General features: G+C 44.2%; 1 protein-coding gene across 1 annotated transcript in view; it reads left to right on the top strand.

Moving 5' to 3' along the window:
- CASTOR2 (cytosolic arginine sensor for mTORC1 subunit 2) overlaps window positions 1-23639 on the top strand; it is a 123794-nt gene that overhangs the window by 46291 nt on the left and 53864 nt on the right. Inside the window, exon 2 of the mRNA XM_054647120.2 lies at window positions 16070-16140. Coding sequence (XP_054503095.1) covers window positions 16070-16140 — 71 coding nt within the window. The remainder of the gene's footprint in view (window positions 1-16069; window positions 16141-23639) is intronic.

Raw genomic sequence — 23639 nt, 5'->3', positions numbered from 1 at the left:
TTTGAGTGCCCCTGGGTCTTAGCAGAGGAAAGTTTTCCAGAATGAGTGAGAGCAAAGCAAGGCCTGCTGTGACCTGGCAGGGCAGGAGGGTTGGCTGAGCCATGTCCTTTGTCAGAGGTGCCCCTCAGTCATGCAGTCTCTTTCTCACATGGTCATCTGGGCTCCTGATAAATGCTGTGTTTGGGTCAGGTCTCATTCTCTTCTGGGGTGGTCCCCAGCTCATGCTGTCACAGCTCTCTTCCCCCAGCACAGCCATCCATGTGTTCTTCCATTGGCTGGTGACACTCACTCTTGGGTTTAACAGCCTCTTCAGACAATTAATGTAAAGAAACACCACAGCTTTTTTTTTTTTTTTTTGTGGGATTTCTAAACCAGGCAGGATTCTGGCTCACAAAGCCTATCCAGGCTGTACTTGTCTGTTGAAAATGAACAGCCAAACTAGTAGAGGTGGTTTGCTCTTGCTTTCTCTTGTAGTGAGATTCTCTGGAGTCTAGCATGGTGTGAGCTCTGAGGTTTCCTGTGGTTAGAACATGCCTCTTGTGGATTCTTGACAGGCTGCAGAGATAGGCCAAGTCCAATAACATGAAGTTTAACAAGTCCAAGTGCCCAGCCCTGCATTTTGGCCACAATCACTCCCTGCAATGCTCTGGGCTGGGGATGGTGTGGCTGGACAGTGCCCAGGCAGAAAGGGACCTGGCGGTGCTGGTCACCAGCGACTGACCATGAGCCAGCAGAGTGCCCTGGGGGCTCAGAAGGCCAATGGCTCCTGCCTGGATCAGGAATGGTGTGGCCAGCAGGAGCAGGGAGGTCATTCTGCCCCTGCACTGGGCACTGCTGAGGGCACACCTGGAGTGCTGTGTCCAGTTCTGGCCCCTCAGCTTGGGAAGGACCTTGGGACTCTCGAGCACGTTGGAAGGAAGGAACAGCTCGGTGTATGACCCTGGATCATGTTCAGCTGCTAGAGTACACTGACAACTTCTCCAAATGCCTCCTGGGCATCCAAAACCTCTATTGAGGTTAATTAGGGGAATATGGTTATAGGGAAGACAGAAATTAAAAATTCACATTCCCAAAACATTCCCATCATTGTGCCAGATCAGCAGGAGCCAGCAGTGCACAGACATTCCTATCACTCTTGTCTCTGCTCCATCATGGATCAGACTCTTGACTCCACACTCACAGGAAACGGCCCCTAAATCCATGGGTGAAATTGCAGCTTATGGTGCAAAATGCTCTTTGGGCAATTTGATGTGATAGGATTTGACTGCTTTGTACGTCAGAGGATCATTCTGCAATTCATGGAACTGCTTCTTCTAGCAGTGGAGCAAAAAGGCAAAGAATTTACTGGCAAACAAATGAATGGTAACTTCCCTCTCTTGAATTTATTCAGTTCTTTGAGGTACAAATGTATTCTTGATGGCCAGAGAAATCAGTCATTTTGCATTAGGAAGCTTGGTTGATGTCTTTAGCAGGCCTTTATGAAGATCTGTGTATGTGGTTTTAGAAACAACTTAGAGGGAGAAATAGGATGTGGTTTAACACAGAAGCACTTAATTATGCTTTTATGTTGCTACATAAAATTTTAATTGTAAGTATGTGAAAATATGTTACTTCATATGTGAAAATAAGTGACTTCATCCCTCCAAAACACCCCTGGTGTGACATTAATCACTGCCATACTACTGTGACTTGTACTACACCTGAATTTTAATCATTGTATTGTTATGTTCCAATTTGATATCTCTCTTAGTGTCACAAGATCAGATGTGTTTAATTATGGAGCAGGATCCTGCTGAGGTTTACAGATAGTGCATGCCCCAAGGACGTTGTATTTGAACTGTGTGTTGGCTCACCTTCCTTAGCAGCCTCCATCATCTGTGCAGCTGTCCAGCCCCACAGGGAATGTGCTGAGGAAGGAAGGGCTGTTCAGCAGAGCTTGAGGAGTGGGAAAAGGTGCATCAGAGGGGGGCCAAACAGACCAGGATTGTGTATTGAGATATTCTGGATCAGTAATATTTGCAGACACTTGAGATTTGGACTAAGATGGACAATACTGGAGTCTGAGGTCTTGTCTGTGATAATGCACTGGAATAACAAAGGAAACTCTCAGCTTGGCAGCTGGGCACACTGTCATAGCCCTGTGGAGGAGGCTTTTTAGCTCCTAACCTTCCAGTGAGATTTGAATCTTGGCACTGAGTGAAGGAGACCTTGTGCAATAACCACTGGATTTCCTAATACCTTGTCTGTTGCTCCCCCTCTTGATCTAAGAGCTTTGAAGATCAGAGAGTCATTTATGATTGTTTTCTGTTCTTTGAGCAGCTTTCACCCCCTCACTTCTTGTTCAAAACCCTCCATGTTGTTTATTTACTGATATATGCCAGCAGGAAATAAAAATGGTGACTTAGCAAATTATTTCTGCCAGAACAAGCCTGCAGACTGTATCTCCAAGCATAAGCTTGACAATAGAGCCTTGGACTCAGCAAAACAGAAGCTGTCTATACTGGAAGAAGAGATCCTGTCTTTCCCAGGCTGTCCTGCACTCTCTGTTCCCCCTGACAGTCAAGTCCTGGTTTCAGACAGTTTTTGTACAAATCCTCCAATTGCTCTCTCAAGTACAAGCAGCTCAGGCAGCAGTTGTTTGCAGAAACCTCCTGGAACTGCTGCTGGAGACTCTGGTTACTGGAAATGAGATCCTGCTGGAGACCTGTGCCCCATGTCAGACCAAATTAGCTGTAGAACCCTAATTATGCTACAAAAGTCTAATTCATATTCATCCTCTCTACAGGACTGAATCTTATTGTTCAGGTCATTATTTCCTTTGCCAGCTTTTCTGCTGTTGCTGGATTGATCTGGGGATGAAGCTGGCAGGGTACTGTGATCCTGCTGTCCTGTGGCCCTGTGCTTTTCTCTCCTCGCTGCTCTCTCCCTGCAATGAGTGTGCAGGCAATACCTGGTGGGTTTGTTTCTGTTGTTTTGCACTGTGAAAAAAGCCAAATGTTTGCTTGAAAGCCAAGTCTCATATATTGCTGAAGGCTGTGCTTCCTTTATTCTCAGCATAGTTTAAAAATATTCTTTAACTGTTACAAACTGTTTATTCCACCAGAGAACTTATCAGAAGAGCAGTAAATGCTAAGACCTGTCTGGGCTGTGTGAGGCCACAGTGAATATCTACTTTTGTGCTCTGTTTTGTAAAGATGAGATGCAATAAAACCTGATATTGATACTGACTTTTTTTAGAAAGTGCTTTCAGGTCTTGTGAAAAGCAGCAAACAAAAGCCAGGTGGAATTGTGCCAAAGAGTCTTCTCACCTCTCTGTCAGGTTCACTCATAGCCTACGTAAAGAATTTATGTTCTTTAGTTTTAATTCCATCTGTTGCTGTCTTAATTCAACATTTTACTTAGTTTTCTATGTTTTTGTAGGGTATTGAAGTGTTTTCTGTGACCTAAATATATTTTTAACACAGAACTTTCTGAAAGTGAGGCAGGCAGAACTCACTGAGAGAAGCCCTGTGGAGAAGGACTTGGGGTGGATGAATGAAAAGCTGGGCATGAACCAGCAACGTGCAGATGGAGCCCAGAAAGCCAACCCTATCCTAGGCTGAATCAGGAAAGTGGACAACAGCTCAAGGATCCTCTCCCTCTCATGGGAGTACCTGGAGTGCTCTGTCCAGCTCTGGGCATAGGAGCTGTTGGAGCAGAGGAGGTCAGGGAGATTCTCCAAGGGCTGGAGCTCCTTTGCTCTGGAGCCAGGCTGGCAGAGCTGGGGGTGCTCACCTGGAGAGGAGAAGGCTCCAGGGACACCCCAGAGCCCCTTCCAGGGCCTACAGTGGCTTATGAAAAAGAAGTCTTTTTTAACATGTGCAGATAGAGCTAGGACAAGAGGGACTGGTTTTAAACTAGAGACATTTGAAGGTCTCTTCCAAGCCAAACCATTCTCTCATTCTGTGCTGCTAATCACTGGTATTTGCTGGCTCTGGAGATGGGGGAATTGTACCAGGTGAGTCAGGCTATGATTTTGCACTTTACATTGTGCCTTACACTACTAAAGTCCAGGGCTGCACCACCTGAAGTTTTGTCATTTATTCTGATTGTGGTTTGTCAGTAAAACAAACTTTTCACCGGAGTCTTTATGAAGCATTAAACAAAATTTAGGGTATTCACCCAGATGAATCAATAAATAAGCTTTTTTCCTATGATCATGCTTTGGTGGGTTTTGAAATAACAATGACAGAAAGGACTCCTACAGGCAAGGAATGAGAACCCTGGTCTGTAGCTGTAAAGAATGTTTGAAATCCTGACTTCAGTGGAAACAGATTGTTGACATACTTCAACCATGTCCCTCAGTTCACAGGGCAGTGTTTTTCCTTAGATCTATAGATGCTTATTTTCCACTTTGCTTATGTATATAGGGATCTTTATCCAGAAAAAAAGAATTGCTGCAAGAGGAGCTTCCTTTTACTTCATTACACAGGTCTGGTATCCTGGAATCCTATATTGTTAAGGTAATTCAGTTTGAAAGTACAGAACTGAAGCTACAGAAGAACCTTTTACATTATAGGCTCAGCTTCCTGAAGTTTTGACTTGTTTTCTTTCTGAACTGTTGATGTTGAGCTTGAGCTCTTGGATGCCTGAGCTGGTTCCATTTTTGCACAGCAGGGGAACATCCCCTTCAGAGCTTTTCAGCCCAGGCAGTGTGGCATGAGCATGGAGGTGTCACAGTGCTGGACAAGTTTGGAAGTTTCTTATCTTCCCTTTTTTGAGTCATCTGATAGTTTCAGCTTCTTTATTGATGGAAATTAAAAGCAACATCTGACAGCATATTTTCTGTTGTGTCCACTTGCCCCCTTGCTGGTTGGAAGGAAAAAGGAAGTCAGAGCGTTTCCAGCCATGGAAGGATGGGGTGTTGGCATTGCCCAGCATTACCCTAATTTGATTTTGGTGGGCCTCAACACAGCTGCACACAGAGGAAGATCCAAGACCATTACTCACTAAGTTCTCATACTTTGGAGGTGTCTTTTGCCTCATATTGTTCTGAGAGTTTTTGTTCTTCCCCAGATCTTTACAAGAGGAAGATTGTGTAGTTTTGTTGTAGTTTTTTAATCTTTGCTATTGATCTCACAATTTAAATTTTCTGTAAATCTTTGACAGCTGTTACTTTGTTGCTTTAATTTTCTCAATCTATTTTAATACTTACCCTGCACAGCACTTGGTGAGGACAGGAAATAAGTACATGATTACAGCCTGCTGGGCTTTCATAAGGCCTGGTCATTTTGCAGTCTTTGGCTGCTTCCAGAGAATGTGTTTAGGGACTCTGTTGGTAACTGAAGCATCTCTTCCCTTTTCTCATTCTCCCCTTCTCTGTGATAATGCAGGTAGTGCAGTAAGACATAAAATTAAATGGGGATTAGAATTTCATGAGAAGTGGTATTTTAAATGGAGCTGCACTTGATTCATTTATGCTTTAAAGGAAAGAGTATAAGGCAAGGGAAAATCTGCTAGTTAAAGTATTAAAATCTGCCAGAGGCATGGCATTTCCTTTAACTATCCAGTCAAAGATGGGTGGAAGTAGATGTTTTCTGTTCCCTCAGGGTCTCACTTCGAGCTGTCTTAGTTTCATGCTACCTCTGCTTGTGGAAAGTTTGTCAGGGTGTTATAAATGCATTGGATTGGTTCCCATAGACTTGAAATGCCTCTTTACAACATAAGCTGACCACTGCCATTCAGGTGCTTTTTAGTTTGACTAAGATGACAGCTAGTACTGATTTCTGGTAGTTGGAACCATAAACTATTACTGAAATGCTGACGTTTTTGCTGATAGTTCTGCCATGCCCCCCACACCCTTCCCTGGCACAATTCATCTTGTGTCTTTTTTGAAATTTGAAATTAACTAATTTGAAAGACAAGTGTCTGCTAAGGAAGGCAGGAACTTCCCTTGGAATGGAGAATATGATTCCTTTCCCTCTGAATTATTACAGCTTTGAAATTAAGGAGCTTTCAGGCAGAGATATAGGGAAAGGAATAACAGTTCTTTACTAGGATGTATGTGTATAACAAGGCAAACAACAACAATGGCAGCAACAACAATCAAACAAAACAAAACAAAAACAACAATAAAAAAGAAAATAAAACCAAAAACCCCTAACCAAACCCAAAAAGCAGAAAACCCAATAAAGTCTCTTGGCTGCTCTTTAGGTGCTTCCCTGGGTGCAGTTCCGGGCACGGCCGCCAGGGGCGCTGCTGGCTCCGGGCGGGGCAGGGCAGGGACTCCCCCCCGCCGGCAGGGGGCGCTGTGGGGCGGGCCCGGGCACCCCTCGGTGATGGCGGCCGGGCGGGATGGCGGAGCTGGGCTGCAGGAGGGGCTGGCAGCTGGAGCTGTCACTGCCTGCTGTCCCCACAGGCGAGGAGTGTGGGCTACACTGCAGCAAAAACCCAGAGCAGTGGCAGAAAAAACGGCAGGGCTGGGCAGCAGCAGCCTGCCTCCTGAACAGGCTCAGGGATCCCCTGAGGCACCCCCTCAGGTTCCCCTGAGGCACCCCACAGACAGTGAAGGTCCCTTTTTCAGTGAGGCAGGGCATTGATAAGGTACAATGGCTGCTCCTACGAGCAGAGCTGCACTCATGGTAGAAGAAAGGCAGCAGACAGAACCCCACAGTGGTGGGGACTCTCCCCACAGCCACCCCAGCCTGTCTCCCCTATGGATGCCAAGAAAACAAGAGCGGGCTGGGAGCTCCATCGAACCCCATTTCCCAATTCAGTGTAGCAAAAACCCAGAGCAGTAGCAGAGGCACAGCAGGGCTGGGCAGCAGCAGCCTGGCTCCCAAACAGAGCAGGGAGAGGCTCCCTGGGAGGGGGAAAGCTCAGGGATCCCGAGGTTCCCTTGAGGCACCCCACAGACAGTGACAGTCCCTTTTTTAGTGAAGCAGGGCGCTGATAAGGTACAATGGCTGCTCCTATGAGCAGAGCTGATGGTAGAAGAAAGGCAGCAGACAGAACCCCACAGTGGTGGGGACTCTCCCCACAGCCACCCCAGCCTGTCCCCCTGTGGATGCCGAGAGAAACAGAGCCAGCAGCTGCCCCAGCCCCTTTTTTCCCAGCCCAGTTCTCCCAGTATCTCTGAAGGAAAGAAGCCCTCAGGTAAGAGTGCAGCCAGCTGCCTTCCTCCCCTGAACTTGGCAACTTGTTTTGTCTCTCCCAGGTACCTGGTCATTATTGTCTCTTAGCAACAAAATGGGAGAAAATTCCTTAAGAGAAAGAAGCAAAAGGAGAACTCCTAAACCCCAACATCTTGGTTGAAAAAACAGCTGTTTTCTCATCACCAAGCAAACTGAACAGCCTTACAAAGCATGTTCCTAAAGCACACTTCTGTGCGATTTGCTCTCTAGAAACATCTTCACTTCATTATGGTGGGTGCTGCACAGAGAGTGTGAGGGTTCTTGTGCTGAAACTCTGAAAGGATCAAAAGCCAAATATGAAGGCACTGCAGCCACTTAAATCAAACAGCAAACATATCCCAAATGTCAGAACATGGCCTGGGAATGGGGAACTCCCTTAACTTCTGGAGACTTTTGGAGCATTGATTTGAGGCCCTGATTGGAGCTGCTTTTGAGTTCATGTGACTTTTCTCACACTGGGGTTTCTGCAGGGGTCTGAGCCAGACCCAGCAAAGCTCAGTCCTATGGAGAGACTGGACTGATGTGTTCTTCAGAGTGGGGTAGCAACAAGGAACATCTGTGGGATGGTGCTGGCCATGACACTGATTTTGACCCACTCTGCATTATCATTTGTGACATATATACTTCTGCAGGAGCTCTGGCTTTTGTTTTGGGTGTTGATCTGGCAGCTGGATTTTAGGAACAATATTCCAAAACTGCAAAATTCCATCTGAGCCATGTAATGCTGACTTGCTGAATAATCTCTCATGTTTTCCTTGGGGCTGGTAGGCCTGGGAAGAAGTTTTGTGCTTCTGCCTTTACTATGAGCTTTTCCTTTGCAGTGTGAAGAGACCAATTTAGAAAGAGTGATTTGGAAGAGCATTGTTAAAAAAACTGACATTTTCCAGGCTAAAACTTTGTGGATAGTCAATATTGTCTGACTTTAAAAACCTTAAAATTCTTGAAATGCATTTTCCATTTTGCTTGTCTATATAGGGATCTTTACCCAGAAAAAAAAAAGAATTGGCACAAGAGGAGCTTCCTTTTACTTCATTAACAAAGGAAGCAAATGAAGCTTCCTTTTGGTGCCTCTGGGAGCTGTAGATTTGGTTAACTACAGGTTTATGGAAAGCTGGGTACAGGCACATTTACAACACTATTTGGTACATAATATGAGCTAGAATATGCAGAAATACTAAACATCACTGGGCTGGGTTGTATCCATCTTGAGCAGGACCCAAAAGCAGAGCCTAGGAGAATGAGAACAGTCAGAGGTTGCTTTTGCTGTAAAGGTGTCCTTAGTCATACAAAAAGCTGAAATTTCTCTCTGAACTTAAAGGAAAGTTGGTGAAACTCTCTGTTTTTAATTTTTTTATTCAGGCTCCTAAATTGTTAATGTGCATTAAATTTGGGGTTGACATGCAGCCTCACAGCATACATCCTCAGATTGATGTGGGGTCTTGGACCTGCTTGCAGGTGGAAGCTCTTTGAAAATGATGAGGCCTGAAATGTGCTTCTGCTGCCTCTCCATTCCCATGGAGCATGGCTTGCTGAATCTCCTCCTGTCCCTTTAATTCCCCCAGCACACATGTTCTCAATTACTGCCTGCATTGAAGCTGCAAACATTTCTTGTGCATCTAACTTTCTATACTGAGTATTGGAAATATATTTTAGCAATTTGTGGGAGAACTGTTATGTCCCATGCTGGGAAAATTGTGTTTATGGTTCCTGTAGGAAAACAAGTCCACAACAGATTTTCTGTTTCTTCATCCTTCTTTATGTATCTTGGAGCAGTATTGTAAGAACCTCTTACCCCCAGTGCATTGAGCATGGGTTGCTCCCATCTTTGAAATAAAAAGCATATGCTCTGCAGTCTGTGTTTTTCATGCTGTCCATAAAATAATCACTGCTTTTGGCTGATCACAATAATAGCTACTATGAACCCCAAATATATGAGTTTGGATGTACAGCAGCATTACATTTGATGAAAACTCAGTTGTTGGGAGGATTTTAAAGTCAATATTCTGCAGCAGAGAGCATTAAAGCAGTGATAGTATAATGCCTGACTTGGAAGGGAAAAGGAAACAGGAGTTAGTCTTTTTCCCAGTGTGTGCATTGTTCTGATAGGATAATCCTTCAGGATCCAGGTGGTATCATGTGTCCACAAGCCTTTGTTGTACATTAAATCATACTTTATTTTCAGCTGTAAACCTTAGGAGCCACACCCACATCTGTAACATGTTTCTCAGTTCAGATTTTGGGTTGCAGAAGAGAATTTTGTGGTTAAGGCAAATGTGGTGTTGTACTCCACCTCTCTCTTGTGCTGAAAATTAGTTCAACCCTGACAGTGATCAGGGGATATTGTTACTGCTGTACAGACAAAGTTTTTAAAGCACAGTTACCTTCTGCTTAAATAAATGATGGGTTTGTTCAAATGGAAAAAATTACTTTTGCATCTCATCTGTGACTAAGTTGACTCACAATAGAGGGGCCTCTGAGAATGCCTGCACACAGGGATAGCAGAGAGAAGAGGAAAAGGTGTGTCTGGATCAATTACTTAATTGTTAGATAATAAATGAATACTTTTGGCCTTTGCACACAAACTAAACCTTTTTCATTTACTGCTCCAACTTCCCCTTCAGAGATTTGCTGCCAGCATTCTCTCCCAAAGCAAGGAGCTCTTGGCATTTCAGTGTAAACACCCATTGACCCTCTGTGGAGATTTGAAAAATTGCTTTCCTGTCATTAACAATGATAAATCTGTAAACAATATTGTTAAAGATTCTGGAGGGGGTGGGCATCAAACCAAGAGGAACAGAATAAAGGAATTTAAGAAGTGATGTACACTTTTACAGTTATGCTCTGAGAAGGAGACTCTACAGGCAGCAGTGTACAATGCATCAAATGTAGTTTTGTGAAAACTATTTTTATAATTATTGATGAAATTTAAGGATTTAGGGGTTTTTGCTATTGCTCTGCTGCTTGCCCTGGGGTGATGTTGCACCAACTGAGGCACTGCTGTTTCTGATGTGTTGCTTTAAAAAATGCTGGAGGAACAACAGCAATAAAACATGAGCAAAGCGCTTGAGATGCTCATTTAATTCCCATTAGCACAATAAATGTGAATATGATGAGGTTTGTTTTGGTTTTATATCCCTATGCTTCTCCACAGGGATGGTTTAGATCTGTATCAGAAATGGAAGCTGAGTCATAGGTTGGCCAGGAGGACCAGAATGGAGCAAGGCATTTGATCTGAGTTTCTGCAGCTAACAATGTAACTCTGGCAATTTTGGAGGGAGGTGTTTTTTATTAGCAGTCTGTTGGTTTTTTAAAGTGAATAGGGGTCTTGCTTCATTGTCCAATTTGTAAATCCAATCTATATTAGCAGACTGAAATAATTCCAGATGTAATTCATGGATTTACCTGAAAGAGAAGAGAGCTCTCCTGTGTGCCATGCAGGCTTGGGTCAGAGCAATGGCCATAACTCCCCTGCTTGCCCAGGGCAGTGTGCCTGCAGCCATGGGCCCTGGATGCTGTAACCCAAGGGCTCTGTTGCTGCCTGCCTCAGCACTGGGCCAAAAGTGCTCCCATCCCAGCAGGCACAGAGGCTGGGAACAGAACCAGTTGCAGGGATCTGGCTTAGCAGTGACAGTCCTGCAGCTGTCCTCACATAGCTGGCTGTAATGACAGGAGGAACATGTTATCTAAGGTAACTTTATCTTTTGGATATTTCTGTTATAGGCAGCTCTCCTGTCTCTTGGGTCTGAGGGCTGTGACACTGTTTACGCTTCAAGTGTCTTCATCCCCTCTCATATTTAATAATTTTTTTATTGGAGGAGGAGTAGGATGGAAAAGCTTTTAAATACAGGGTTTATTTCTCAGAGAAGATGTGCTGGGAGGCCTCGTGAGCAGTTTTCTGTTCTCCCCCCAGGTGAGCTGGGCTGAGAGGATGTGTCTTTGTCCTTCCAGCATGTTAGCAGTTATTATGGTTCCCACTAATGGTTTTATAGTAGGTCAGTGAAGCATAGGCAGCACCTCAGCAGTGCTTAGGATGGGCATGGTTGGCCCATGTTTAAGGCTCTTGCTGTCCCTTGGTGCTGGCAATGCTGTGCTGCTCTGGTTCCTGAAGAGACTCATGGCCTGCTGCAGGTGATATGTGTGTCTGCATTTTCTCTTGTGCTATGGTTCACCTTCTGCCTAAGCTTGCCTTAAATTCACTTTATCCTAGTAGTGAGGTTCCAAGTGTTTCATTTGGACATAAAGAGCAGTAGATGATTTTTTTACCAGTCTCCTGGCTTTGTGGAGCTTCATGGCACCCTTATCGTGTTCTGCAGCTCTGCACTGCCCTGGCAGGAGCTGCAGAAATGTCTCCAGTGGGGAAGTCCTCAGAGGCAGTAGGAGGGATGATGTTGGTTTTGATCCTCTTGAAGGGACCTCCAGTTCACATTTACAAGAAGTGAGCATGGAGTACTGTGGCCAGAGCTAGAGGGGCCCTGCCTCCAGCCAGGTGGAGGACAGGGACAGTCAGATCCACTGGACTGTGTGGATCTGTGCCACATCAGAGCCACAAGCACATAAGACTTTAGTTGACACTGCTGCACAGTGCTCCCCAACCCCATCCAGATATGTAGCGGCAGAATCCAGCTCCATTTCTGCAGTGACAGGAGGATCCCAAAGCTGACTGTGCTGGAAGCTCAAGTGAGCCTGACTGGAAATGAATGGCAAAACCAGCCCATTGTGCCTGGCCCAGAGAGCCTGTGTATCCTTGGCATAGATGGCCTCAGGAGAGGGTATTTCAAGGACCCAAAAGGGCATGGTTGGGCTTTTGGGGGAGCTGCTGTGGAGACAGAGGAAACTGGGCTGAATACCTTGTCTGGTCTCTCAGAGGATCCTTCTGCAGTAGGAAGAGCAGCAGGTAGTGATTGCTACCACCCCAGTGCTCTGACAACAACACTGCACCAGCTGGGACTGTGGGACCCCATCCATGGGATGAGTTGAGAACTGCAGAGCCAGAGAATGCTCAGCAGGGCTTGCTCACCCTTTTAACAGTCCCCTATGGCCTCTGTGTCATTAACAGCACAGGTGTCCTTTACTGCTTTCCAAGTGTGTCTCACAAAATGTTGCATTGAATCTTCCTCTTGTCATTATTTATAAACTGCAAAAAGGATCAACAAGAATTAGATGATCAGCATGTGTCTTATTCTGTGATAAGAATATATATTGTCATGATAACATACAGAGTGAAGCATACAAATCCCTCCTCATCTCAAATGGAAAGACAGCCTGGAACAAATCCCAACAAATTATGTCTTTCATAGTCACATAGATGAGCTTGCTGCTACTGCTTCTAAATTTCTATTCAGTTCAACTGCTTCTTTGCAAACTTCTGTGTTACTTCCAGACTTTGCATTTGACTTCCTTGAATGGCATTTAGCCATGGTTTCCTACATGTGGGGAGACCAGCTGCCCACATGCCTCTGGAATCAATCTTTTCCATAGGGCAGACAGTTTGTAACACTTCACCCTGCTGAGATAACAATTAATTAAGCAGTTTCTTTATAAATAAGGAGGTAGGATTGTGGTCTTCCTTAAAGACCATTGTCTGTACTGAACTTTCAAATGCCCCACACCATCATTCCCAGGAACTTGTGCTCAGTGTGTGACCCAGAACAAACAGAAGTCACATTCATCCCAGTATTACCACTCTGGTGATCTCAGCAGAGCTGGGACACCAAATGGCTGGAGGAGACACTTCTGGTGTGGACCTGCAAGCACAGCCAGGCACTCCACTTTCCTGCTCCCTTCTCCCATGGAGACTGGAGCAATGTTTGCAAACTGAAATGATGCTGTTGCTGCATCCCGTAGGCACTTTCCTGCTCTGTGCAAGCTTGAGGATTTCTTCCATACACAGTGTAAGCTTTGCAGTTTCAAAGATCTCATCTAATAATAGATTGGTCTACATTTGTGGCATTGCCAGAAAAAGGCATATGTTGTCAGGCAGTCAAAGTCAGCAACAGTGCTTAAGTGGAAATGTGCTTAAACACTGAGAAGGCAGAAATCCAAAATAATCCATCCAAGGTTTGGCTAGTAGGAAACTAAAAATACTGTCTTCCTACATATAGGGTTTCCACATGTACTTAGAGAAATACTGTTTGTCTGATGTCTCAAAATTATTAAAGGGTAATTCTTTTCCTTTCTTGGATTTAGTGTGATGATAGAAGATGCTGCTGGCATGCAGCTTATCGGAGACTGGTTTAAGAGGAAATAGAAATTATTGAAATAACTGGAATGGAAGAGGCATGTGTAGTGTAATGTGGGAGAAAGAGATGACATTGAGTTCCTTTTTCCTTTCACACAAGGTTTGCAATTCCAATTTTTCACGTCTAGATTTCCTCTGGGAAAAGAATGCATCATTGGCTTGAACTAAGTGAATGTATACCACAAGAATCACTGGTCTTCTCTGTGCTGCTGAAAGACTTCACTTTTAAATTCAGATGGCTCTGTGGTCCTGACCTTTTACAGAGCTGCACTGAGTTGGGGATTGGGCTTTGAGGTGGTATATGAAGATATGAGATTTTGACATGAGTTCTGAGGCACCAATTATGGGATTTCACATGTACATATCCCTTAAATATCAGCATATTTAGATGTGTGGCCAGAAACTGGCATCTGTCACAGTCATTCTTCTCCTAAGGTCAGTGTGTGCACACAGACACTTATTACTGTTCTAGTAAAAAATTCTTCCATAAATGCCATTGCAGATCAGGAAAGGTTAGGGTTTTAATATTAATGTTTTCTCCTTTAGGACCTCTAGTTTCTCAGCATGCATGTGACTCAGGCAGGCAGTAGTAGCAAAGAGTTTCATTTCAGTGACTTCTCTAGGGAATTCACCCACTGAAACAAATACCTCTGCCTCCTGGAACCCACCTGAAGCAGCATCCCAGAAGTCCTTTTTGCCCAGCTTGTATTATCCCTTGCACTGGTAGCAGCCTCGTGCAGTTTAGAAGTGATGGCAAAAAAATTGAGCTGCTGCTATTTTCTGCTTCTTTTGGCACTATTCCTGGAGAGAGTTGAGTTGGTAAATGTGGCTGTCACAGCAGCTATTACCAATGACACAAAATAATTAAGTTGTGGTTTCTATCGTGGTGGGGCCACGTCTGTATTTTACAATGACATGTCTGTGCTAGGAAGGAGTGTTATGCTTGATTGTTGTGATGGATGCTTCCAGGAAAACAGGACAGCTCTCTAAAGGCAGGTTGTCTAATGCTTTCCATGTACATGAAATCCTGTTGGTTACATGGCAGACCACTAATTGAACTGTGTGTTGTTTCCTCTCAGTTTTCTGATGAGGTGATGAGGAGGGCAGCATCCATCTCATTTTTCTCCCTGTTGCTTTTGGAGGGGAGAGCTGCTATGTTTGTTCTTTTCAGCCAGTCAAAAGAATGCTGAAGCCAGGTTTTCATCTGATTCTTTATGAAGTGAATGCTTTCAATTTTTGATGTCTTGAACCACCAATATGGGATTCCAGACTTTCAGAAGTCTTGAAGACTTTTGGACACAGATGCTCAGCAGTGCTGAGAAGCCCTGGTAGTCCCTGGTTCTTGAATCCTGCTGAACCGTGCTTCATGCAGAAATTACACTGTGAAGATGCTGTGAAATTTGGGGGCCTGGAGAACAATCTCTTTCTTTCTCTCTTTCTTTTTAAATACTGGACTTTTTCTAGTATTTAAAACATTTTTTGTATGTTGTCTCATAAAGATAAATTTGAGAGTATTGTAGTGTAACTGTGAAATCCTGCTCTTTGGTTCTTAGAGACACATGCTCTTCCTGCTGCACCCAATTTAGAGGGAAAAATTTCTCCTGGTCTTAGGCAACAAACACAGTCAGTCCATGTGCTCTGGCATTCTCCTGGAGGGACCAGGAGTGCTGTGGGTATCAGGGATGCTGGCCAGCACTGTGCTGATGCTCTGCTGAAGGTGAACATGAGCTTGCAAAATGTCATGCTGACCTTCCTGCCATTGCTGGGGACCACCTAGAGAGAAGCTGGGGTTTTTTCAGTACATGTTGATGTACATATGTTGGTGTGTCAGGGGAAAAAAAACCCCTTTTTGACTATATGTGGTGTTAAGCCTTAAGGCTGAAGCTTTTTTTGTTTGTGTGTCTGCAGTGGAAGAATGCCATGTCACATTTGATTTGTATCTCCTGTTAGAGGTGACATTGTGTTAAATGGTGGAGGAGCTGGGGGTGCTGCCCTGCTCAGAAGATGGAGCAGGACAGAGGCCACAGGGGGCTGGGCAGGGGGACAGCTCAGCCTGGTGTCCATTGGCTTGGTGGCTTCCACCACTCTTCACCAGGAGCACCCCAGGAAGGGGAGAGGGCCAGCACAGGGAAGTGGGATGCTCTCTGCTGGTGGCAGAAGCCTCTGAAGGAGCAAGAAGAGATGCTGGGGCTTGGTTCAGAGGTTAGATGTCCAACCTTGATAAGGCAAGAAACTTCAGTGGGCAAAAAGGTGCATGTGTGAGCCATGGAAATGCTTTTGGAGGGTGCTGGAGTGAGCAATCAGTGAGCAAAGGCTTTTGCTCTGTGTCAGTGCAACACAGCAGGTCCTGGATGCGAGGGGAAGCCTTAAGGGATATGGTAATTAAGAAAAGTAACTAAGAACTAAGTAATAAAAACAATAAGAGTTTTACCAGCTTCATTGTGCATAGGCAGGCAGCAGGGAATATGGGTCACACAGTATGAGCTACCCAGAAATAAAATCCAGGTCTGTTAATGCCTCAGGCCTCTCCATAAACATCAAACTGGGACTCTTTCCTTCAGCACAGCTTGGATGGCAAAGGATTTCCATTTTAGGTGGAAGATGAGGCTCTGCTCAGTCCAGGTGCTAATCATGTTCTCCTGCTGTTTGCCTTTGCCAGGTGCAAGTTCTTCAGCCTCACAGAAACCCCTGAGGACTACACCATCATTGTGGATGAAGAGGGCTTCCTAGGTAAGTGTCAGCACATGCCACTGCTGTATCCAGCATGGGGTGGATGAGGAAAAGATGTCACCTCACTGAGACTGTAAATGTTTGTAAAACAAGTCTGTTTGTAAGTGCTGGTAGTGCAGCTCTGAAAGGTGCTTTGATCACTTAAGCACACTGTCTCTGCTGCCATGCTGTACAAGGCAATTCAGACATGGAATATGAATATATTTGAATGCTGGGAGAGGATCACACACAAGTCTTAAAGAGTAGTTTAAGCAGGTTTGAAAAAGCAAAACCCTCTGCATACAATTGCATTAAAATGAGCTGGCCTGTGTCCCCAAGCCTCCATCAGTATACCACATCTTGCATTTCCAGCTTCTGTGAACCCCTGTCTTTGAAAGGAGCACTTGAACAGTTTGTATCATCCCTACAGCCTGCACAGTGCTGTGGGGTGGTGATTGGACTCCTTTGGCTCATCTGTGTAAGGTGTGATTTATCCCCCTTTCCTACACCCAGCTCTCCCTGTACTAATTGTGCCACCTTTGCCTGGGGTGGCTGAAGGGGTCAGTGGTGGAGTTGGTTCTGTGTCACAGAAGGTGGTTGGCACGTGCTTGAGAGCTGCAAATTCTTGGCATTGTGCAAGAGCTGATGTAGGGAATGGTTTGGCTTTGTAGATGGAAATAGTTTGTAATAACCTTTGTCATGTGTGGAGGTTTGGTTTGTAATGGTGTTATTGAGGTGAGGGAATGAGGAAGTGTTGGGCAGCTGTTATTATTTTTGTTCAATTACTCTTTCTGTGTTTGGAATTAAAAGTCCACATTTCAAAGTCAGAGAAAATGCATTAAAATATGAAAAAAAAGGATTTCATTCCTGAATAGGAATTAACTCTTGAGAACCTTCTTGTGACACTGTAATATTCAATGGTTTTGTAATATCCAAACTACAAGGAGAAAATTTGAAACTACATCATCTTTATTTAGTACAGAGTTTTATGATCAGTAACCTTGCTGAAGCTGGTCCTTTTCTGCTTCAGAAATACTCACAAACAAGATAGAACAAGCTACATTTTAGACCAGCACAGTGGTACCTAAAGATTTTAGTAAATTAATTACTAGGCTGAGAATGCTGAATGGATCTTTATAGCTGTATCTGTTTATAACTTGGGAGTTTTGAGGTTTGATTGAAAGTCTGTGGTTTGATTGAAAGTCTGTGCCATGTACTTAGATCCCAGAAGAGGTGACAGAGGGTTCTGCTGCCAGAGTGTCCCTTGTTGTATTTTTTAAGGGGCATATGCACAAGAATTTTACTACCAGTGGTAGTGTGGGCATTTTTGTTATCTGTGGCAACTGAGGAAAATCAATTCTAATTTGTTTTGCCATGACAGCAGGATGCAGAGCCTCCCTCTAACAGCTTCATTTTAAACAAAGGCTCACTAAAGGAGGAAAAACTTTCTGGGTTATTTTCCAGGGGGACCAGCAAGAAACCCAGGGATTCTCATTCCTAGGAGAGAGTCTGTGTCACTGAACTGCAGGTGGGATGTGCCAGGGGGTGCTCAGCTCCAGCACCGTGGCTGTGTCTGACACCATGGCACTGGTTTCTCTGCCCACTTGGCATGACACAGATCTTTCAATTCAGTCACTGGTGACAAGCTGAATTGCAGCCATCCCTGGAGAGCCTCCAGCAGCCACACTGCTGTTTATCTCTCTGAAGTTATGCTAGCTTGAAACAAAGGTGAGCTCAAGCAGTTGGCTGGCTCATCTGTACTGAGGGCCTGTTGCACTGTGTGCCACTGGTTGTGCTCTGAGCAAATCCCAGGTCTGGCACCACCAGTGTCCTCAAGAAGCTGCATGTCCCAGGTTGTCTGTGAACCAGGCAGTGCTGCTGCAATTCAAAGCAGCAGTTCTCTCTGGATCTTCTGTTACCTTGGCTCTCTCTGCCACCTGAGCTTGGTGCAGAACGTCACAGTGCTCATGTACCTTCCTGTGGCTGGTTTGGGACCTTGGCTCTCTCTGTCACCTGAGCTTGGTGCAGAAAGTCACAGTGCTCATGTACCTTCCTGTGGCTGGTTTGGGACCTTGGCTCTCTCTGCCACCTGAGCTTGGTGCAGAAAGTCACAGTGCTCATGTACCTTCCTGTGGCTGGTTTGGGACCTTGGCTCTCTCTGCCACCTGAGCTTGGTGCAGAACGTCACAGTGCTCATGTACCTTCCTGTGGCTGGTTTGGGCACAGGACATCCCTGGTTTTTTTTTCAAATACACCATATGCAGTTGGGCTGCTAAAGCAGGGCTTTGCAGGAGACAAGATCAACGTCCAGGCAGTGCAGGGGAAGGGGGCAGTACGCTAAGGCCATCTTCTGCTACAGCATGGTGTGGAAGCCAGGTGCAAAACCCAACCTGTAGTAGTGTCACAGAGCTGCTGGCTTCATCACCTTTTGTGTGCTTTCCCTTGTAAGTGATGATCTGCTGGTGAGGCCTGTGTACACCACATCCTGTTACCTCTCCTGCCACAGCCCCCATATCCTTTGGTTTGTGTCCAGCCCATGTTCTTCTTTATGAATTGTTGGCACCACATCCAAAGCTTCATCTCAGGGTTAGCCCTGTGTGCAGTTCCATCCCTGCTCCTCAATTCTGTGTGGTGTAAATTTTTCATAGTCTGGAGAAGTCCAGGAGAAGTCACAGTCTAGCTAGAAATGTCTCAGCAAGAGAAACTTCACTTTTTCATTGTATAGCCTGTAATCAGCCCATGGGCTTGAACAGAATCAAAATCTCTGAGTTGCACCATCCCACCTTCTTACAAAACAGTACCAATTATGTCTGCCTCGAGTGCATCAGCTGCCTCTTGTCCTGAGTAGTGAAGTGCCAAATTCAGCTTAAGAATTACAGGGTAGATCTGCACCTTTGATGAGCAGTTCAGATAGCAAATCCAGCAGTAAATTACTTCCTTTTTCTTTCCAGGTAACTTTTTTCTTGCAGTGCTTAACAAACTCAATGTAAGTCTCTGAAGTATAGGTTTTTCTGTGTGGGAAATGAGAATCTTTCTTTCTCAAGCACCTGTATGAATTTTTGCTGCAGCAGCAATGAGAAGGTTCTGTTAGCTAGAATCTTCCATGTTAGCCAAGCCCCTTTCTCCTGCACATCACAAATACCACTGATGGGAAAAGAGCAGACTGAAGAAATACCAGCACTTCCATCAGTCCTTGAGGTTAACACCTAAAACATACTGACATGCAGTAATCATTCTTAACTATTTTATCAAAAAATAATCCCTAGGCTTGTTGCACTGAGAGCAGCAAGTTGGGCTGGTAAAGCAGTCATTCTCTTTTCTCCCCAGAAAATGTCCACAGTGCAAAGCTGTAACCTGCTTAAGCATTCATTGTGCTGAAAGGGAATGGCTACAGCCTAATTCTTGGCTTTAATTCCCTGGTGGTGAGGTGGGGATTATATTTGCACAGAACCTTGTTTGTTCCAGTGGCTGTTTCTTGGGCTTTGGCCTGCTAATGAGAAAGAATTTTATTCAGCAAATAACCCAGGGAAGGGTGCACAGAAAGCTCTTTTCCTGGCTGATACTGAGATGAACTAGGAAGAGAAGTTTGACCATGGGCCCTCCTTCATGAAGACAAATGTCTCAGCTAGTGGGGTGCTTGGATAGCCATGTATGGTCCTGGCCTTTATCCCCCTGCTGCACAGCCAGCACATGGCAGAAAGGTTGAGTGGCTGCTACTCCCTGAAATACAGGAATATTTGTTTGGCTGGTTTGCTTTTTCCCCCAAAGTTGGGCTGAAAGCAGGAGCTGTTAGTGCATGTGCAGATACACCATGGCCTCGTGTTCTCTGCATAGTCTGTTCTTTTTTCAGAGAGCAGCAAGGACAGACTTGCTGTCTCTGGGCAGCTGCATGAGCAGAGCTCCTAACCTGTTGTCTGGCTGGTTCCAGTAGTATGTGTTCATCAAAGGATTTAGCTTTTACACACTGAATTGAAACACATGCCATCACACCTGGAGGTAGCCATCATCTTGGAAACCCTGTTTATATGCACTGGGAACATCAGCATAAAAGGGGCTTGGGACAGTCTGTCACCCAGGTGAAGCTGTCCTAAAGATGCATTATTGTAAAGCAATGTGTTGCTAACATTTTCAAGGTGAGGTTACTGGCTTCCCAACCTTGGCACTGGGTTGGTGTCCCTTGTGTGCAATCTCTCATGTATGCAGTCAACTTTGAAATTATTGAAGAAGGGAAAAAGAAATCAAGTGCTAGGGTCAAGGGAGGAGGGAATCACTGTGATTTTCAGATTGGTAAATGTGCATATTCTAAGTTCAGGGAAATTTGGGGTGAGGGAAACAACATCACCTTCATGTAGTCTGTTCTTCTTTCTCCTAGAACTGGTAAGCCCATTTCATGTAGATGATTGCAGTCAGCAGACCTTAGGTCCTGGCTGATCTCTTCTGGATCAGAACCAGAGAGGAAAAGCCATTTCATTTCAGTCCTGAAGCAGCAGTGAGAAACATCCTTCTGAGGTGTGCAGATCCACTGTGTGAAGACAGAGCAAGACTCTTGGTCTCCTCACACTGAGGTCCATCTGCAAGATGGGCATGACAGTCCTTCCTTAAACCTTCTTTGGCTGCCTGATATGGCAAGTAACTTCTCTAAGGCCAGAAATCCATTCATTGACACATTTTCTAGGAGGAGATTCTTAGTCTCAGCTCATACTTCACAATAAATTGTCCAGTACATTAAAAATAATGGAACTATTTGAACTAACTGAGCTAGTTACAGTGGCAGAAAAAAAAATCATTCTAATTAGAAAAGGATAAAAATGAAAAAAACCATCTTGGTGGCAGTGCTTTGTTTTGATAACCATCATCCTCAGACAAACCTGTCTGACCTTGGATTCGGGACCATCATATACTTTAGTACCACACTGAGTTCCTATTTCAATAACATCAAAATGGTAAATTGCTTTCAGTGTCCTCTCTCTTTTCCTGTATATAAACTGAGTGAGAAAACAGCTTATAAATAAGTCCAGGCCCAGAGCCCATCTAGCTAGGAGCAATCTTTATTTAAAGTTACAGAGGGAAGCAAACTAATAATTGCATCTGGTTTTCTGAATATTCCTTCAATAACTATTTTTCTTTTATTTTGGATTGCCCAGTGACTGGGCCTTTGTGTCTGAGGCACAGTGGCATGAGTTGCTTGCTGGTATTTCTAGTGTTAGATTCCTCCCCCGGATGGCCAGGAGTGCCTGTGGTTGCTAGGCAGAGTGTGTTTTTCTCTACTAAACACTTGTACAATCACTCTCTTCTGATCTCTGTATTGGCTAGACTATGCTTTGTCTAGGGTTTTTAGGTTTTTTAAGTAATGTGGTATTAATGACCTAAATTCAAATTGAAATGTGGGGATTTGACTATTGCCTTATTAGAAATATGTGCTTGGTTAGGGAGGCTTTTCCTGCAATGCATCTCTGCTGATACAGATCAATAAACATTTTGGGGGGCTGTGATTATGTGGGATTTCTGCCCTCTCCCAAGAGGCAGGAGGGTTTGGTGGTTAAAGCTTTTGGGGGAAGGGAGGAAAATGAGAAATATATAATATTGCAAGGTCTGCTTTGCGTCACATGGGGAAAGGAGCACTTCTTCTTAGAGCTTGTGTGTGAGTGGGTTTGCAAATTTTGACAGCATATATTATTCCTTGTGTTTGTAACCTGCCACAGAAAGTCTTTTGGTTCAGTTTCTCTGCTCACTCCTATTTAAAGAAGTACTGCATAAATAATACATATTTTTCACTGTTTCCTCCAGCAGATGGGTGTGTATTGATATCTATTTTTGTTTCACAGCCTGTGGTGAGAAAGCCAAGACTTCTCTTCCTGAACCACTTGACTGGCCATGATTTCTTCCTTTAAATTTATTACATCTTGGCTGCTTCCTAGTACTTTCCTAAGTCCAAGATAAATGAGCAGATAGATACCAGGGCTCATTTTTATCAACCCTTCTCATAAATGCAGGACCCACAAAGCTTTTCTGACTGAAACAATGGAACAATCCATTGAAATTTTAGGTTCTTGTCTAAGATCAGGATGCAGCTCAACAGAAAAGTAGCAGCCCTCCTTATTTTATATTTTTTTTTTCACTAGAGAGCATTTGTTTCACTAAAGACCATCTACTTGTTCTTCCACTGGTGCATTTCTGTTTTTTTCTGAAGGGTGGACTTAAGGGCAGAGGGTGGCTTGCCTTGTTTGTACTGGAGCTGGCTATTGTCTGCCAGCTATGAGGAAGCATGCCAGGGTGCTAAATGTGCAAGAAAAGGCCAAGGCTGAACACATGGTCTAAGACCTTTTCAAGCATTTATATATTGTAAGTGCTGGTAAGACTGTGATTGCTCATCTTTCCCTACTTTTTAAGTGAATTTTATATGGGGCACTTTGTGAGAGATGTGGAAGTGCTGTTGCCCCCATCATAGGCTGAGAAGTGAAGCACAAGGAAAGCTGAGAAGTCAGTGGCACAAGCAGCAGAATGAGTCCCTTTTCCCATGGCTGAAAACACTCAACCATCAGTTCCCAATCTTTGCTAGCTGGGAATCTACTTTACATTTAAACCCTACTTTTCTCAAGTTTACAACCTGGACAAGGAAGTGGATTTCCTCTACCTTGGCATCTCATAAATGCTATGGCCTCAGTCTAGAAACGGAATCTTCAGTAACCCATGGAAAAAACAGTCTGTCATCATCTGCAAGCAGAGAAAACATCTCTTTTGTGGTAATCATTGCAAAATTCCGGTGTGCAGCACACCCCAGGGTTGGTCTCTGAGTGGGTTTGCCAGATGTTCTCATGAGAGCAGGAGATGCCTCAGGTTTCCCAAGGATCAGCACTTATTCATCAAGGTGAGAAAATTTCTGTTCCTGACAGGCTTGGAGGATTCTCCTGATCAAGTGAGATTGGAAAACCAAAGAAACTTAAATCCTGTCTGTACCCAGACACAGACTCTCAGGCCCAAAAACTTCACCAGCTTTATTTTCTCCTGGTACCAGTGATCAGTCTTTTCCAGCTTTCCAGGTACAAAATCTCCAGAACTCATGATGGATCAAGGGTAACTCATAATCCCAGTGCAATGTGTCTAGTAGTTTGGTTTTCACTAGAATCAGTTGAAATCCTTCTGTCTGACTCTAGAAATGCAGACTGATGCATGTGCAAACTAGCAGCTCTCTTTTGAGGGGAATTTACTTGATGCTTTGAGCTAGTTCTTATCCAGTTAAAACAAAGCAGGAATGTGGCCCTGTGAGGTCCCCAGGATGAGGTGAGAGATGAGAATTTGACTCCATGTTCTTAGAAGGCTGATATATTATATTATATTGTATTGTATTGTATTATATTATATTATATTATATTATATTATATTATATTATATTATATTATATTATATTATATTATATTATATTATCATCATATCATATATAATATTGTGAAATTATATACTAAACTATAGAGAAAGGCTACATCAGAAGGCTAGACAAGAATCATAATCAAAACCTGTGA

Source organism: Agelaius phoeniceus, chromosome 20 (genome assembly GCF_051311805.1).
Source record: "Agelaius phoeniceus isolate bAgePho1 chromosome 20, bAgePho1.hap1, whole genome shotgun sequence".
NCBI lineage: Eukaryota > Metazoa > Chordata > Aves > Passeriformes > Icteridae > Agelaius > Agelaius phoeniceus.
This window is presented reverse-complemented; position numbering and strand designations above follow the sequence as displayed.